An 18,054-nucleotide genomic window follows, 5' to 3' on the forward strand; every position below is an offset into this window, starting at 1 on the left:
ATGGTCCCTAAAATTGACCCACACCATCAAGATGGTCCCTAAAATTGAAAGTTGATGAATGTAGTCCTTGAAAATAAGTGTCGTAAATCAATATAATCATTCCGCCATAATTTTGTAAAATTTTTTGTTATGTGCAGAAGTGGGTTTAATAATTAATTAAAAAATTTTCTAAATACCTTTTTGGCACAATGGAATTTTTTTTCTTATAGTAAGGCCTACTTCGAAGAGAGATCATTTCCTCTCAAAGGTACAAGGCTTAACCAAGGCCTAAGATGGGGTTTTGAAACCTACATCCAAGTTGATCGAAGGGAGATTTGAATTTTGTATTTCCCTGGAGGGTTTGTGTTGTAATAGGTCATTGCCCTTAGGAAAGGTAGCGCTCTACTACATCAGTTTCCATGTCAGAAAGGTTATGCGAAGTCACAGCCGTCATTTCCTGGTTGTTTTGTTGTCTTTCTGGTGTTCCCGAGCTGTATTCTTCCGACATCTCGAAGGTGAAGACCTCGTCATCATAGCTTGGGGAAAAATCCATGATGTCTTCACTCTTCTCTCCCCATCTTTCAGCTTGGGACCATGGTGTGTCACATCTTTGTGGCTTTGAGTATTTGCACCAGAAAGTCTCCTTCATGCTTCCAGAAGGTTCCCAGATGGTTTCCGGTGGCTTAGGGTCGATGATCCACGGGTGATAGGCATCGTCGTCTTTGGAGCATGTGATGACAGATGCTACCTCGTTCTCTCGGCGTTTCAACAGAGGGTCAGCGTTTATGGCTTGCGTCTTGCATGGTAGCTCTAGCGTCCCTTTGCGGATTTTTGCATGGAGAATTTTTTGCAAAGTTTGGCATACAATAGAAGGATGCCCCACATACTGATGGTAGCAACAGTACCTGGGATCATTTTTATCTTCACTGGAATGGGTTTTGTACGGCTGGGGCAACTTGATGGCCTCATATGCGAGCATGGTGTCGAGGATGGCTTGGAATTCCTCGTCGTTGCATGCTAGTGGAGAATAAGTTTCCCTATTGCTATCTCTTTCCTTCATTTTCCGTGGGTTGGAGTCAAATCTATCATCCACGGCTAGGGCATGATGAGTTTTCTTCTTGTGAGTTTTCCAGGGTTTCCTTGTGGAAGGCTTGACTGACAAGCTAGTATTCCTCACAGCTTCTAGAAGCCTCAAGAATTAGCTGATACCGATGTTCTCCAAGTACACCTTATAGTCAGCGATAATGTTACTAATACAGATCTCTACAAGGGCTTTCTCATTCTTTTTGTCATAGCAGTCAAAGGCGAGGTCTCGGAAACGTTTGACAAAACCATGTTTACCAATTAAAATTTGCGATCAAAATCTTAGAATTCAAAAGACTATCAAAACCAAATAGCATATAATATTCATGTTCAAGCACACTACAAGAAGAGATGTAGCAGTACACTAAAGAGATGTAGCAGTACGCTAACGAATGTACCAATCATAGCCTTGCTCAAGACCCTCAACTTCTTATACTAGCTACGTACGTTGCGGTGTAACTCCTAGCAAGTTGGATGGATCTGAGATCCAACCGAAGCTCCATATGGGATTCTTAATTCAATTAATGCTAAAACCCTAGTTAACAATTTGGCTAATACACAACATGCATCGTCCCTAACGCATGAATCATTTTTTTAACTCAAGAACAGCTTCATATATACCTAGATTAATCAATTTTTCATTTTTATTTTTTTTCGTTTAATCAAAACCTTTGACTTCGAAAGACAATCAAAATCAACGCACCTAACTGATAATTGAATAAAAATCAGTAACTAGAACTTGAATATATACCAACGTTGACCACGGTACAAAAAGAAGGCTTCCGAAACTTATGGTATGTTCATAGGAAAGAAGTGCCGCTGGAAAATAAAATTCACTAGAAAAATAACATTATTAATATCCTCAAATTCAAATCCTTCTAATATTCAACAAGTATTCTTCCCAGATTAAAACTCTGAGACATTAGTTAGCAAGAATCTAGGAAACTTGCGTGCATTTTGGGGTGAAGAAATTGGATACGACAAAGAGATATGTTAAAGGCTATGGCAAAATATGTAATTTCGGTACATTACAATGAGTTAATTAGAGTACACATGGCACCAAAATTGTAGGAGAATGTTTTATCAAATTGTTAAATTGAACAGATGTTTAATCTAAGAAGCCTAAAAATGAGGGGTCTATATCAAAACATCCCTTACCAATATTACACTTCTATGTTTTGCCCCATCCTCCCAAAAAAAAAAAAAAACCAATGACTAAAATTAACATTTCTACAAATAAAAATGCAATATGATGTTACGAAGAAGATTAAACAATTTCCTTCAGAATTTATCCAAGTACTCAACAAGTCTCTTACATTTTGTTGAAAAAAAATAAAAAGCAAAATTAAAGTTGTTGATTTTCTGTCGAAGTGAGCTTCAGGCAGACGCTAAGTAGGTTTAGATGCAATTTTTTAATCTTCAAACGCCTAAGGATTAATCGAAATGGTGGCCAACATACGAGAATTTTTAGAACAGTGATAACTCCTCACTTTAGCCATGTTTTTCTAAATTAAAAATTAAAAAATTAAAAAAAATAATTAAAAAAACTCACCATATAGGCTTTTTAGCCAAAATGGTCATTGAGATTGACATAACTCCTCACTTTGGTCCCTAACATTGAAAATCGATAAAAGTGGTCCCTGAAATTCGCATAACTCCTCACTTTGGTCATTTCGTGAAAAATCTCCGTTAAATGGAAAAGCAAGGGAACGGGTTGATTGGACAAACTTAGGAATCACTTCTATCGATTTTCAATCTTAATGGTCAAAGTGAGGAGTAATGTCGACTCAGGAACCATTTTTACTAAAAAACCCACACGCATATGCAAAATTGTTATTAACAAAAATTGAATTAAATATGTGTTTCTTCCATAAAGCACTTTAAATGTTTTTCCACCTCAACAACTCATCCCTCTCGAGGCCCACACTCACTCCATATAGGGGAAATCTCCTATTTTTATCTATTGATGATATAACCATCTATCCTTAATCCATCAAAAGAAGAAAAAAAAAAAAAAAAGGGTAATAAAGGCAATTGGCGGTATAGAGATATTCAAAGCAGAAAGAACGAGCGCTATGAATATGGCTAAAATAGCAGATACATTCTAAACTAATTCTTCACAACTTATTATATCATGCCCGATTCACTTCACTCCCTAAAGACGGATTAAGACTAGAGCTACTCTAGTTAAAGCCCGAGTTTACCGGGGGGGAATCTTGGAGGGGCACCAAATCAAGGCCGCCACCCTCGCCCTTTAGAGATAGGGGCGCAACAAAAAGTTTTAAAAATAGTGCTACTCAAAGAAGTAATACCAATTAACCGTCTATTTGATTAGCATCATACAGCATGGATTATGAATATATAGTATACGTATAGTTTGCGCATGCAGATGTTGCTAATTAAATTTTTTTAAAACCATTTTCTTTGTCAGAAAAACATTAAAGAAACAAGGGAAGAGATTTGTTTTATCATTCCAACAAGCAGGTGACAATATAACCTTTTTGGTGTTGGTCTTGTGATTATATGAAAACATGCAACGTCATTTAGGGGATTAAGGGTTACTTATGTGCTTTGGATTTATAGTCTATCTTAAAACTATATTAGACTAATAAATATGTATTAGCAAATTGACCATCATTTGTTTCAAATAATCTATACAAAAAATTATTAACGATCTACGCTGGATATATAAATTGCATAGCCTTTCAAGAGAAAGTGCAATGAATCGCATTTATTATATACATCACGTCTCGCCGAATTCTTGAAACGTGACAATAAATTAGTCTTCCATATTTACCCATATTACACTTCTATGTTTTACCCGATCCTTCAAAAAAAAAAAAAAACTGACTAAAATTAACATTTCTACAAATAAAATTGTAATATGATGTTATGAAGAAGATTAAACAGTTTCCTTCAGAATTCATGTTATACACACATAGAAGTCTATCAGATTTACTTTTCACTCTCAATCATCAAAAAAATCTGATGAAACATGTACATTGAGAACTTGAAATTTCAGACTTAATTATTAATTAAACGGGAAAAATATATAATGAGAGAGATAAGAAACAAAGGTGATACAACTATCAAAACCCTTCAGAAAGAATGCCTTCTAGGCTTCTACAACGATGATTTCCACTAGCTAGGCCCCTTTTCATCTTCATCCTCTTCTCGTTTTATTGAAGGTGCTTCAGTTCCTTCGGCACCAGCATTCTCACTCCGCATTGAGGTACTTGGATCACTTGGACCACTAGCATTCACGGTGGTGGGGTTGGCTCTAAAGCAAGAAGATGAGCCGCTTTCAAAGCCTAGATCATTAACCAAATGAAAGAAAGAACTGTAGCCTAAAGGCTGGAATCTTTTCCCACGACTTGTTGTTTCTTCTTCCAGTTTCCTTTTTCTTGAGTGGAAACTCATATGCCCTCCCAAGGCACTTCCAGTCAAAAAAAATTTGTCACACTGAGAGCACTTATGCTCCCTCTGAGGTTGGGCTTGGGTCTGGGGTCGAGGCTGAGGCTGAGATGCTATCGTCGTTGTCGTTGTTGTAGGTACAGCAGCAGTAGCAACAGTAGTAGTATTCTCCTCCCTAACAACATGACTAGGGCCAGAATTATTGCTTGAGGCAGACGGCGCCTGTGGATTCGGGGGAATCCTTGGAAAGACTGGGGTTGGGACAAAATTAGGTGTTGTAGGGCTAGTAGCCCGAGTAGTAGTGGGTTGGACTTGAGCTTGGTTGCTCATAAAGGTTGGTCTTCCAATATTAATATTGGAAGAGAATGATGGAAGTCTAGGTCCAGTACTAGCCCTAGACATGATGGGGTTAGGACTAATATTCAGAAGATTGGTTATTAGGGATGGGCGGGTTGATGGTACTTGATGAAATGGATTAAATGGAACTTGAATTCCCCTTGCCAAGTGTTGAGGCAGCCTCAGAGCATTGAATATTCCAGGCAAAATGAAAGTGTTATTAACTGTAATATTGTCTGGAAAGTGAGTTAATTGATGTGGTTGAAATGTTACCGTGGAGAGCACCGATACACCCCGATATGCATTTACATTGATTGATGATGAGGTTTGCAATACATGCATGTTTTGCTGAAATGGTCTCACTCCAGGCCAGTTAGCGACACCAGCTAGTGGTTGTTGGTATTGAGCCCTCTGAGTATGAACGAGAGGGCTATTGACATATGAGTATCGGTTGGAAATAGGCAATTGGAGATTGCTATAAACGTTTGACCTCTGAAGAGTGGGGATGAGATTCGGGTTTTGGGAACTAGTAGTGATGTTGCTGCTACCATTGTTGTTCCTAGGGAAAGCCATGAGTCTCTGAGGAATAGGATTTGGAAAGTATACTAGAGAGTATAGAAAACAAGGGGAAGAGTACTAGCCACTAGCTCTATGTGAGTATGAGAGTGTTGTGGGAAATTCCATATGCTTTGTAAGACTTATATAGTCTAAGAACAAAAATGCATGAAAGGAAACTATGATACATCTTAATGGCTTAAGGTAATTTTTATCCCAAGGGAAACAGCTTTGGGTGGCACAGCCCAAATGCATGTACGAGAATTTCACATTCTTTTTTTATGGAAAGAAGAAATAAATTCATTTTTGGTATATATTGCCAAATATGCTGATTAGGGCACGCACGTTTTAAAACTCTCTGAAGTATATAAGGTAAGAGAAAAACCCTAAATTATTGAATATCAAATTTCTTTTACATGTACAATGTATTGTTGTAGGGATAACGCAGTGGAGTTCTCTGCAATTAAGGCTTGGAAAAGAAGTACCAAATTAGTTCACCACCATCAAATTATGGTAGAAATTGCATACAATTCATTGGTCGTCGCATAATTCCAGCCTTGACGACTCCCCACTTAAAAGTTCAATCCAACATGCTACTCACTTGACTTCTAGTTAAGGTTTTTGTGGATTATGGATCTATATGTTCGCTAAATGGGTGTCTTTGATTTGGCGTTTTGGTACTACGGTTTAATGGTATTCATCTTCATTTGTAAGTGAACAGTCTTGAGTTCGATTCTCGCCAAAGGTGAATTCGAACCACATTATTGCTAGCCCATTGTGAAGCTTAGCCCTCAATTCCCCACCCCCTTAGTGCAGATAATATCGTTTGTTAAAAAAATATTTGGGGATCGAATATTTGTTATGTTATATTTTGGAATTCCACATTATAGCTAGTTTTCATTTAGGATAATGCTAGGAAAACTAAATTTTAAACCAAATTTGCAAATCAAATGATATGTCATCAGTAGGAAATAAGCACGTTAATCAGCACTTAAGTAATAATCCAATCATCAACCACCACATCATTTGGTCTCATTATCATTACCCTTTTGTTTAAGCAGGGTTAGCCAAGACAACCCCCTTATTATTATTATTATTATATAATACATACGGCATCGAAGTATCAAATTTTGGTAGAAATCCAAATTAATGTGTCAAGTTAAGCAAGAGAATCCTCGCCAGATCCTCTTTGTGAGGATCCCGGGGATCCTCAAATCACATATGTTCATCGTACATCGTGCGGTCACAAATCATTGTAAATTTTTTTATTTAAAATTGAATTTAAACAGTACCTGACGAAAACTGGTTGCACAATGTACAATGAATGGATGTGATTGGAGGATCTCCAGGATCCTTACAAAGAGGATTTGGCAAGGATCCTTTCTCTCAAGTTATGGTGAGAAACTCATCCATGTGGGCCCACGTTGGGCCACGTCATGCGCTTGAATGACATACCAAGAAAGGTGGAAGCGTTGGCATTGCAACTAAAACTAACCTAGGTAGCCACTTAGTACTATGATCTAGTGGTATTCATTTTCACTTATAAGTGAGAGGTCTTAAGTTCAATTCTTGTCAAATGTGAATTTGAACCACATTATTGCTAGCTCATTGTGAGGATAAGGACAATCTCTCCGTCTTAGTGTAGATAATATCGTTAGTTCAAAAAAATAAATTAAAAAAATAAAAATAAAAACTAACCCAAGGTATGTGATTGGGAATTAAAAATAGGCTAAACCTTTTTTTAGTCCCTGCTATGATACTGTACTCTCTATGTGACCCTCATGGTGAAAAGGTTATTAATTAAACTCTCATGGTAAGCCCGTTAGCAATTGAGGTCCAAAGTTAAATTTCGATTAGTCTTCTATTAATAAACACATGATGCATGAATTTTTTTTTTTGGTTGCAAGAGAAGAAGCAAGCCTATACCAGGGAACTTATCTCACCTAGGAAAAAAGATAAGCAACACGAAAATGCCATAAACAACAATAAAAAGCAAGGGATGTAGTTTGTTGTCGCCAGATCCATAACCAACTGATGGAGGAGAGAAGAAAAAGGTCCTCCATATTTTCACAGGATCCATCACCAAATCAAATGATATATGCCTTGGATAGACCATTCTTATTCCGCAAGATATGGAAACCTGATCCCATTAAGAATCAAATAAGTTTCCTATATTCTTGGAGATTTCTACAATTTAGTGATTGTCATGTGCCGTAAGTAATCATACTTCTAATAAGATGCAATATCTACTCCTAGATATCTTCTTGGATTCTTCCGGTTTAATACAGATTTTATATCCTGAAAAGACTCTCTCTCGACTATTATAAATACACTCTCCTAGGTTCATCTCGAGTAATGCAATTATCGCATACTTAATCTCTTGCCTACTATTTAAGTATAAAATTGCTTACTAGCTTGACCGTTGGAGAGTCTTGGACCGATATCCCATCGGTGCCAAGGTGATCTTACAATTATTTGCCATTTTACAGGTAGTCGAGTATGTGCATCTCATTCACACACAATGGTGCATGAATTTGGTTTCAACAATTGTTGCTTTTATTAAAAGACAATTCATATTCCCCCCACCAAAAATTACTCTACCTCAATCATGTCTGTCAAAGAAAGTTCAGTTAATGCCAATGTTAACGCCTCAATGAGAAACAATCCACTTCCCAATGCCTAAACATCCCAGGCGTAAGCAATCAGGTCCTTGATGCTTCAACCTTCCTATGGAACAATGATGTGCCTAGGACTAGAACCCCTCATACCATGGATCACATATGGAAAACCTTGCAAAATATCAACACTTATGTCGGCGAACAGTAGAAAACCTACACGGCTTCCCACCGCATAAATTTTGTGGATATCAAAAGTCAAATGAAGGCCTTGGAAAACTCCTGCAAGGCTACCCCATAAACCCAAGTTCATGTCTTTGCTTATAGGAACTTAAGTATAATAATTCCAGTAGGACAACCAATCGTGTCTACATACTTTTCGACTTCATATGAGGTTGCTAATTTGAACGCATGCACACGGAAACACGAAGGCCATATTGTTAACCATGCCCTTGCAGACTCCGAGTCAGACTCTTATCCCTTGGACACTGCACTAGTGTTTCGCATAGAACCCCAGCACCTAGACTTTAATGTTCCAAAATCGTCTGAAGAACAAGAATGACATAGACCACTGAACTACAATGACTAGAGGGACACTTTGAGAGACGCTTGGAAACTGCCTCTCCAGCAAGGTTGTTGCTAAAGTTAGGGGTCATCTTTCCTCGATAATCCAATTTGCACCACCTCCAAAGAAGTTCTCTCAACCTAGGTTTAAGTACTTCTGCATAGATTCTGATCCAGAATATCACATCTTGCATTATCAAAATGTAATGGCCTTATGTAGCAGAAACGACGTGTGGATGTGCAAGATATTCTCCCCTACCTTCGAAGGACTTGCTATGAGATGGTCCTCTGAATTGCCAGCCCATTCCATTTAACAATTTTGAAAACCTTGCTAACATTTTTACGGCGCCCACTATGTGTTTCGTGATGTTTGCAAACATCACGAAGCTATTTTTAGCATAACTGCTCAAACTAAGAACGAGAGTCTTAGAGCTTACTTGAAGAGATTCCATGTAGAATTGGCAAAGATCGAAAAGCTAAATACTAAGCTCGCCATAATGGCATTCAAACAAGGACCTTATGTTTATTTACCTTTCATCCATAAATTGAATAAAAAGAAGTACAACTACGCCACTTTGGTGGAGTTTTTTGATATCGCTGATGAGATCACTGATTGGGATTATAGAACTCGGAACACGAGCTTTGATATGGATCATAAGAAGAGGTCTGATTGGAAAAGAGATGACCGAGACACCCAATTCCTTTCTCCTTATCGGAATGACATGGGAAAACACAAATATAAGCTAGCTTCACCTAAGTTGAAGTAGTACGTGACCTTGAACAATACAATCAACAATGTCCTTCATAGCATCAAGGACAAACCTCTCCTTAAAAGGCCCATTTCTTCTTCCTGACCATCTAGCCAAGAAAAAGCCAAACGAGTACTGCTACTTCCACTAGTGCATTAGTCACACCGCTTGGAACTGTTGTACGCTCAGGGATCATATCAAGGATATATTCGATTAGAGGCATTACTGGGAGTTTGTCAGGAGTAAATCCAAGAAAGATGAGCCCGTTGAGAAGAAGAATCAAGGTAAGTTTGATCAGTACGAGCTCACCGATGACAAGGAAGATCGACGACTGGCAAAGAAGCCCATCCTTAGCATAAATTGCATCTAAGGAGGATATGAGGCGTGTGAACACAAAAAGGATAGGAAGGAAACTCCAATCACTACGAGGTGGAACATCCTCAAGCATAACCAATATCACTGAAGGCTCTCTAACGAACTACAAGTGGTTTGATTCTTCCTCGACAATGAGAAGATATATAGGTCGTTCATCACGGATCCAACCACAATTAATCTCAACGTTGTTTGCTACGCGTAGACTAGGAGAAATATCTCAAAAACCTGCCTAAGTGGCATCTTCGTCAAAGATGAACCCCAATGTAAAAACGCGTTGTCTCATTTTCTTGAGATACGTAAGCAATCCAATTCGGATTCAATCACACCCTTGCATCAAACCCCCATTCTTTTATAATAAGAATTCAGTTTGATCAGCAGCAACTTTTGTTTGTTCGTACTTTCTATTTTCTTTTATGCGATATAGGGCCTCTGTTTTAGCCCATTTCACCTTACCCATTGGATTTTCACTTAGAGTGGGCTGCAGATCCGTATCAATATTGGCCCTGTAAGCCCATATTAACCTCATCGCTCATCAGAAGAAAACATAGAAACAAAAAGTACTCTATTAGCTCACCACCTCCGTCGTCTGTAAATTCGACCCTTTCCCTCCCTCCCTCCCTTCCTCTCTCTCTCTCCCCCCCTCCCTCCCTCCCTCTCTCTCTCCGAACAGAAAAATGGGTAAAGATCGAAACGGCAACGTTTCAGATAGACGAAGCAGAAGCGCGGAGAAAGAGGATAGACGAAGCAGAAGTTCCGAGAAAGAGGAAGAAAACAAGAGAAAATCCGAGAAAACGAGCGAAATTTTGGATTCTGAGTCCGAAGAAGAAGACAGGAAATACAGTAAATCTAGAAGAAAAGAGCGGGAAATCACCGATTCCGGCGATGAAAAGCACGTGAAAAGGGATAGAAGACGGAGGAGATCCCGAAGGCGGTACAGTAGCGAGGAGGATACGGATTCGGAGTCCGAGTCGGAATCGGAGGAGAGCGGGTCGGATTCGGAGTCGGAGAGTGAGAGCGAGAGTGACGGGAGGAGGAAAAGGAGGAAGAGGAGAGAGAAAGACGAGGACAGAGAAAGGAAGAGGAGGAAGAGAGAGAAGGAAAGGAAGAGGAGGATGAGAGAGAGGGAGGAAGAGAGGAAGAAGAAGGAGAAGAGAAAGAAGAAGAGGAAGGAGAAGAAGGAGAAAGGAAAGGTAGGAGCGGTGACGAATTCGTGGGGAAAGTATGGGATCATCAGGGAAACTGATATGTGGTATGTTTGCTGAATATTCTACGGTTATAGGGTCTTAACTTTCTGTTTGGCTGCTGAGAAAATATAGGAAAAAGAAATTTACTTTTCCCATTCGAATTTGATGATTACTGTTGTGTGTAGGAACAAACGACCAGAGTTCACAGCATGGTTACAGGAAGTAAAACAGGTAATTCATTGTTTCCAACTATTTTACCACCCCATGAAACCATTCATTTGCAGGATGTTTTATTTCATTCGTAAAGTTTCAAAGATTGTAGAGTTTTCCTTTTGATTTGTATGTGTTTCGAAGCCATGTGTTGATCCATTTCCGAGTTGCCGTCGTTGATAGTATAGTTTTAATGGTAATTATTTTATCTTTCATTAGGTGAACCTGGAACATCTGGCAAATTGGGAAGAGAAGCAGATGTTCAAACAGTAAGTGTGTGTGTGTGTGTGTGTGTGTTTGTGAGTTTGCATTTATTTTCTATCTTATTTTGGCATCTTGTTTGGTTTATTTTCACTGACACCATCTATATGATGAAGATCACAAGAACTTATTAGCGTTTTTCTTTTAATTTTCGAATTGTACAATCTCAGTAGAAATTTGTTTTCTTTTAATAGGTTCATGGAAGATCACAATACAGCTACCTTCCCTTCGAAAAAGTAAGCTTCTACTCTATTATCTTGGTGCAGTTCAATTTACTTGTCCGAAAAGAAAAAGTTATAAACCTTTGTCCTTGTCGTTGTAATGTAAGAGGTTGCGATGCTCACCTTTTAGGGGGAAAGTTAGATTTGCATTTTTCTTTTTGTAGATTTTGTATCTTAACATGCATAAGCACCTAAATTAGGCTGGGCCTAATAAAATGAGACGCTACTTTATGTTGATCGGTCGCGATTTAATTTTGAACCTGTGGTTGTGGTGTTCACACTTTTCATTTAGGTATTGAGGATTTAGAGGTGAATGAAATCTGTGTTTGGTCTATTTAGTGAAATATGCTTCTTGATTTGCTTAATTCTTTCAAGTGTTGTTATCATAACTACGTGTGACCCCTCATTGTCGATAACCTAACCAAACAACCTAACATGTTGTGTTGCCAGATTGGAATTGGTGATTAGTTGACCTTGTGTCTCAATGTATGATTTTGGTTCACAATTTGACAACAGAACGTGCCAGACTTCAGTTAAATCGAGATGAAAAAATGGGGAGATAAGATTTGAATTAAAAAGGGTTGTGTGCTTTTAATTTTACACGTCTAAGTTAGTGGGATAAGGCATTGTTTTTGGTGGTGGTGGGAATGGTTTTGTAAGGAGGAGATTGGTTGTATGTTCTCACCTTTCCTTTTCCTTTACTTGTTAATCATCTTCGCTAGAAATCCTGTGAAAGTGCATGCCCGTATACAAAATTATGTACAATATAATACCACAGAATGAAAAGTAATTACTTTAACCTTTGTGGTTGCAGGTACTACAGCCTTGATAATTACTATAGGCATAAAATGGAGAAGGAAATTAAAAGAGGTTTTAAGAAGGCTACGCCAACTGAACGTATTGTATTCAATGACGAAGAACAAAAACGGTATGTTTTATTGCTATTTCATTGTAAGACTAGTTTTAGCAACTTTCAATTTCAATACATTCATATAGTTTTCATTGGAATAGCAAATGTTTCAATCACTCACTTGTACTGTGGCTTTCACATTTTGTCTAGTAACTTTATTTTGTACTATAGGACAATTAATAATTCACGTAGCTGTACTTACTTAATAATAGGGTGGTGCTATCCACACACCCTCTTAATTTCCGGCCGTCAGATTGAATGAATTAAAGATGATCAAAGGACAGAAATTAACAGGGGGTGTGTGAATAGCACCACCATAATAATATTTTGGCAAAAAAAGCAAAAACAAAAGGAACTTTTACAACCTTTATTATAGACAATGTAAAGGGATAGCAAAAGGTACTTGTAAGTAAAATTGTGTTAGAAAGTTTATTTTGGGATTTGCATGCAAAGAAAAAAATGTTCAGGCAACTGTTTATCTATACAGGATGGGAGAAACATAATATACCGTTTTGGATCTGTTGGACCAAATTTACATTCTTGGGTTTGGTTAATAATATTATATTATTCATTGCTATTCAGGCAAGAAATGATGCAAGTGCGTGAAAAGCAAAAGGAAGAAGAAGTAGAGGCTCTGAAGCGCTCAATGCAGAGTGGACTGGTGTGTTTCTGTTTCATCATTCTTATAACGTTCAACTTGTTTATTGTACCTAAAATCCATCCCAAGTCGAAGGACACTTTGTCACTCTTCAAGTATTTCAATTTTCAGGCACAAGCAATGAAAGAGCAAGCTCAACTAAGGGAAGAGATGGCTTACCAGTACAAGATTGGAAACATGGAGGTGAGGATAAGTAACTGAGCGGTCTTGGTGTAATTCTTAAAGTCATTTCTCGCTTTTTGTTTATGGTATTACCTCTTATTTTCAGGCTGCCGCTGCTATTCAGAGAAGGTTGGACCCTGATGCTGCTGTGTGAAAAAGGTTCACTGTAATTTCAAGAGTTTAATTCCGTCAGGTTTCTACTATAAAAAAGAAACTTACATGCATAAATTCATAGCTAGACTGAACTGTTAAGGTACCCTCTGTATCTGGTGCCCACTTTAGCCTGGTTGTCATACATTCTAGGATGTAATATTTGGTGACCGTCGTTCTCCTCAGCGGTTTAGCCATTTTTGAAGGTGCATAGTAAGGGATGTATGTTGTTTACTGTTTTTCTTAGCACATTGATCATCATGAAAGTCACCCATCTCCTTTGTGCTTTTGAGAACACAGATATTATTAAGAGACCTTGTATGCGGGATCCATGTGTATTTGAGAGGTGGTTTCGTGTGTCTAGGTAGCATTACTGAATGAATAATAACGACTCTCTCAGAAAGGAACAAATGTTAAATTTCAGATGCCTCAAAATATTAGGCTGTAAAAGACTTAGAGCCAAACTCGGTGCAAGCTCGAGCTGTTTCGGACCGATTTACACCCTATATGTAAGACTAAAATGAGAGGAAACATACTCGGAAATTGCAGAGTCGACAGATGAGCATGAATTTGAAAGATAATTTAATCTTTCAATTTTCGATTTTTGTGGTTGAGATCATCTCCACTTGACATGCTTCTGAAGCTCTCGGATATTCCAACACTTGATCTCTGAACCTCATCTCGGCATCTGGTGTTACTTCTTGGACATGGATTCTCATTTTTTGCAAAACTTCGGCATGAGCTAAAAGGAACTCTACCACTGTCAACTCGTACAACGCCCCTTCGAACCCCAAAATCTCGATTTCTTGAAGGCAGAGCGCCAAGCATTCCGGCATTTTGTACAACAATCTTGTGAAGGCAAAGTCTCTCTTTCATCTCCAGTCGATTCTCAAGATAAGGTACTGCAGTTTAGGAGAGCTATGTAGAAGCAACGCCAATAAGTTCCAGCTCTCACAAGTACAGAAAACGAGTTCCAAACACGCAAGGAAAGGAAACCTTACCGCGAAATATCTTCTACGTTGTCCCGAGTCTCGTAGGAATAGCCGACCGCCTTGACATGCAAAACATTCACAAGCAAAAAACATGGTTAGTTTCTATACGCTGCATATGTAGTACTTAACTCAAATGGTGAATGAAACGTAGTTATGACTTAGTTCTGGTAATTTGGACCTCATATTCAGGCAAGAATCAATCTAATTGAATGTGAATAATATAAAGTTAACGGAAAGCATAGAAACTTACCCCTGTAGTACCTCCGGACAACGATAAGGACTTGACGTTTGAGAGTGCTTCAAGAAGCTCGAATGCACGATTTGAGTGGTTGACCTCGAAATAAAGCTCAAGTTTACAGTAATCTGCTGAAGGGTCTCCGACACAAATCTTCGCATAATCGAGAACCTTCAAACCCGCAGTGATTCTATACTTGGCCAAGAAGTCATCGCAGAGCTCAAGGTTCTTGAGGTTCGGGCAATCAACCGCAAAGCTATAGTCAATATCAGCATTGAAATTATGCACCAGACATTCAATCTTCAACCTCTTGAGGGTATTCGATTTCACCTTTAAAACCAATTCCCTTTTCTTGTTCAGTATGTCACCCTTTATGAAGAAATCTTCAAGCACACGGCAGATGTGGAGAAGCTTCTCCGTAAAACTAATACCATCTTCGCTACAAACCTTTATCCAGAGAACCTTGAGGCTCGGAAAACACACGCAATCGGGAGGAAAATCCGGCCGTATATTCCCATTTAGTTTTAGTACGAGAAGTGAAGTGCTGACATACAAAATTTGAGGCAGTTCAATAGGGTTTTCCGTGTAAGAAATCCTGATCTCGACCTCAACTGTATTGGATGTGCATGCACGAAGCAACCAAGAATTTATACAATTCAAATTCTTATGGTCGGAGCAAAAGAATGCGAGTTTTCGTATGCATGGCAAATTGATGAGGCGGAGCACGTTGATAACGAAGGTGGCGAATAGGGAAGCGTAGTCGGACATGGTTTTGGAGCTTTCGCGGAGAAGCAGTAACCGGTCATCAAGCTCTAGGTTTGTGAAGGAAGCAGAAGTCCATAGGTTTTTCCACTTCTTGCAGAGCACGCTAGTGGCCACGGCATGTGTAATTGGCAAGAATGTGAGAATATGGCAGCAAATATCCTCCGGTAATCTGGTGATCATGTCTTCTTCTCCTCCTTTTTCTTCTCATCTTGCTTTCTTTTTCAGTGGCTCAGAAATTTGAGTTCTTGGGGTTGTTCTCCGACGAATCATGGAAAATAGTTATAGGGTTTGGTCGAGAATTGGATGTTTGAGGATATTGGGGAACAAATCCAACTAAAACTCGAAAATCAACAGAAATTCGAAGCAAGCTGATAACTTATCTTCGACGTTTTTTGATGCCAGAATTTCTGGAGAATCCCCCTAGGCTTGAAACTGATCAGTGCTCTTTACAGCGCCGCCGCCACGCCGAAACCCTACAAAACAGATGGAGAAAAGAAAACCGGAGGCTTGCGGGCGGCGTGCCTATGGAAACTAAATTCCGGCCTATTTATAGTGGAGGGGAGAGTTCCTTTCCCAATAGGAACCGTGGAGTTGAAACTTGAAGAGCAAGTAATTACCTTTTAAGAGACTTTCAGGTGCAATTCGTTTCTTGCGTATCAAGGAACTCAGAATATTCCACATTATTTTAAGAGACTTACATTACAATCTGTAACCCATTACATTAAAAATAAAAATTAAGATTTGATTAAGTCAAGGGTAGCTGATCTCGTACTTATTATCTCTCTCATATTCACGAATATCCAGTTTCGTGACTTCTTTCCATCCAAGTTAATATTATGGCGTCTTACTTAATAGGAAAAGGGTGTTCGAGGGCTGACAATATTATGGCATAGGTTATAGATTGTAATGTGAGATTCGTATACATAACATTCGCATGTTATCGTGCGAATGAATAATTTATCAATTGAAAGAAATTGACGTCGTTTATTGAAGAACAGAAACAGTTTCACCTCTTCAAAATTTTATTTTCTTTTTATCTAAACGATATTGAGAAAGGTAAACGAATTTACTGATGCCAAAATTAAATTCTCTTAAGCATTTAAATTACAAGCTCGTTACGATCGCTATCTTATTGATAAATAATGATTCATTATTGATAAATAGTGACTCACAAACATAAAAGTATTTCATTTCAAATAAAATAATTTAATTACCACTTAGTAAGTCCATTGTGAGAAAAAGTTTCACCTCTTCAAAATTTTATTTTCTTTTTATCTAAACGATATTGAGAAAGGTAAACGAATTTATTGATGCCAAAATTAAATTCTCTTAAGCATTTAAATTACAAGCTCGTTACAATCGCTATCTTATTGATAAATAATGGCTCATTATTGATAAATAGTGACTCACAAACATAAAAGTATTTCATTTCAAATAAAATAATTTATTTACCACTTAGTAAGTCCATTGTGAAGGTAAACCTACTTCTTCGTCCTTAATGTAGATAATATTATTTGTTAAAAAAAAAAGAAAAAAAATTAATTCGTAAATTGGGGAATGTTGAAAGCTGGAAAGAGAAGATAGGGTTAAAGTAAAGGCTCATGCTCATTTGGATATGGATACGAGAGAGGGACCAAATCCAACGGCTGGCAGAGTGAGCACAAGAACATAGCTGAGCACTGCAATTGCACACTAACATGTCCTTGTCAGTGTCTCTGTCACAGAATGTGTCTTTATTATCCGCTAAGCGGCAGAATTACTGGATTTAAATATAATCAAAATTCTAATTAGATTCTTTATTAATCTTTATTAATTGATGAAATATTCTTTGTCAATTAAAAGAGGGTGAAATGATAACTTAATCTTCTATCACACACAAAAAATGATGGGCAATAACGTAATTTTATAGGTCTAAATTTTATTGTTTTTATTGAAATCTCATATACAAGTGATGTTAAAATATCTTTAATATTTAAAAGTTAAAAAAAAATCGAAAACAAAAACCTCTCTCTCTCTTCTTTTTATTTTCTAAAAAAATGTGTTCATAGGCACAGAGTGTGTAAGCAAATGTTAGTACTTAATTAATAATATATTAATGTAGCCACCCATGCTGGCTTGTTTTGTGCAGCGGCTAGGACTCTGAGCTGCTTTACTTTTAATGGCTCATTTGGTCCTTTCACACACTAATTTATTATGCAATTTTTTCTTATGATAATTGTTATTAGTACTTTAAAAATCTCATTTAACATTCTAAATTTTATATAATTAGAAAAAAATACACCTATGAGGAGTGTATAATGAGATTTTTGGAATGCTAATAACAATTCATTTTCTTGTTTTGCTTTTTTGTTTTTTGGATCAATGAAGTTTTCCTTATATAGAAGACAATTGACATATTACAAAAAAAAAAAAAAACAATAACCTAACCTGATGAGTCTAATGTCGCATATGAACAGTCAGAGAATATTGTCTTCATTAAATTCTTTATGTAATATACACAAAATATAAGAAAATTAAAGAAGTAATTTCCACACACATTTTTATTTTCATGTACACACTCTAATTTATTTCTAACCATTATATTAAATTAATCTAAAGAGAATCAGCAAAAATAAATAAATACAGGTGTGCAAGAG

General features: G+C 37.6%; 2 protein-coding genes across 2 annotated transcripts; one reads left to right on the plus strand and one right to left on the minus strand.

Annotated features, from left to right (window-relative positions):
• Window positions 1–9,522: 9,522 nt before the first annotated feature.
• LOC137715808 (uncharacterized) lies at window positions 9,523–13,754 on the plus strand. Its single transcript, XM_068455157.2, has 8 exons — window positions 9,523–10,919; window positions 11,040–11,085; window positions 11,284–11,333; window positions 11,520–11,561; window positions 12,361–12,474; window positions 13,039–13,117; window positions 13,226–13,297; window positions 13,383–13,754. The coding sequence occupies exons 1-8, from the start codon at window positions 10,345–10,347 to the stop codon at window positions 13,428–13,430; spliced, it is 1,026 nt and encodes a 341-aa protein (XP_068311258.2). The 5' UTR covers window positions 9,523–10,344; the 3' UTR covers window positions 13,431–13,754.
• Window positions 13,755–14,292: 538 nt separating this feature from the next.
• LOC137714541 (putative F-box/LRR-repeat protein At3g49150) lies at window positions 14,293–15,749 on the minus strand. The gene is made up of 2 exons (XM_068453734.2): window positions 14,669–15,749; window positions 14,293–14,477 (listed from the first exon to the last, which is right to left on the minus strand). The coding sequence occupies exons 1-2, from the start codon at window positions 15,596–15,598 to the stop codon at window positions 14,424–14,426; spliced, it is 984 nt and encodes a 327-aa protein (XP_068309835.2). The 5' UTR covers window positions 15,599–15,749; the 3' UTR covers window positions 14,293–14,423.
• Between the last annotated feature and the right edge of the window lie 2,305 nt (window positions 15,750–18,054).

The sequence above is a fragment of the Pyrus communis genome, chromosome 3 (genome assembly GCF_041283825.1).
Source record: "Pyrus communis isolate YQ-2024b chromosome 3, ASM4128382v1, whole genome shotgun sequence".
NCBI classification, from domain to species: Eukaryota; Viridiplantae; Streptophyta; class Magnoliopsida; order Rosales; family Rosaceae; genus Pyrus; species Pyrus communis.

Coding starts and splice junctions, on each gene's coding strand:
- LOC137715808 (XM_068455157.2), top strand. CDS start 10,345: ATGGGTAAAGATCGAAACGGCAACGTTTCAGATAGACGAAGCAGAAGC. Junction 10,920..11,039: donor ATCAGGGAAACTGATATGTG/GTATGTTTGCTG, acceptor TGTTGTGTGTAG/GAACAAACGACCAGAGTTCA. Junction 12,475..13,038: donor AATGACGAAGAACAAAAACG/GTATGTTTTATT, acceptor ATTGCTATTCAG/GCAAGAAATGATGCAAGTGC.
- LOC137714541 (XM_068453734.2), bottom strand. CDS start 15,598: ATGATCACCAGATTACCGGAGGATATTTGCTGCCATATTCTCACATTC. Junction 14,478..14,668: donor TGTCCGGAGGTACTACAGGG/GTAAGTTTCTAT, acceptor TTGCATGTCAAG/GCGGTCGGCTATTCCTACGA.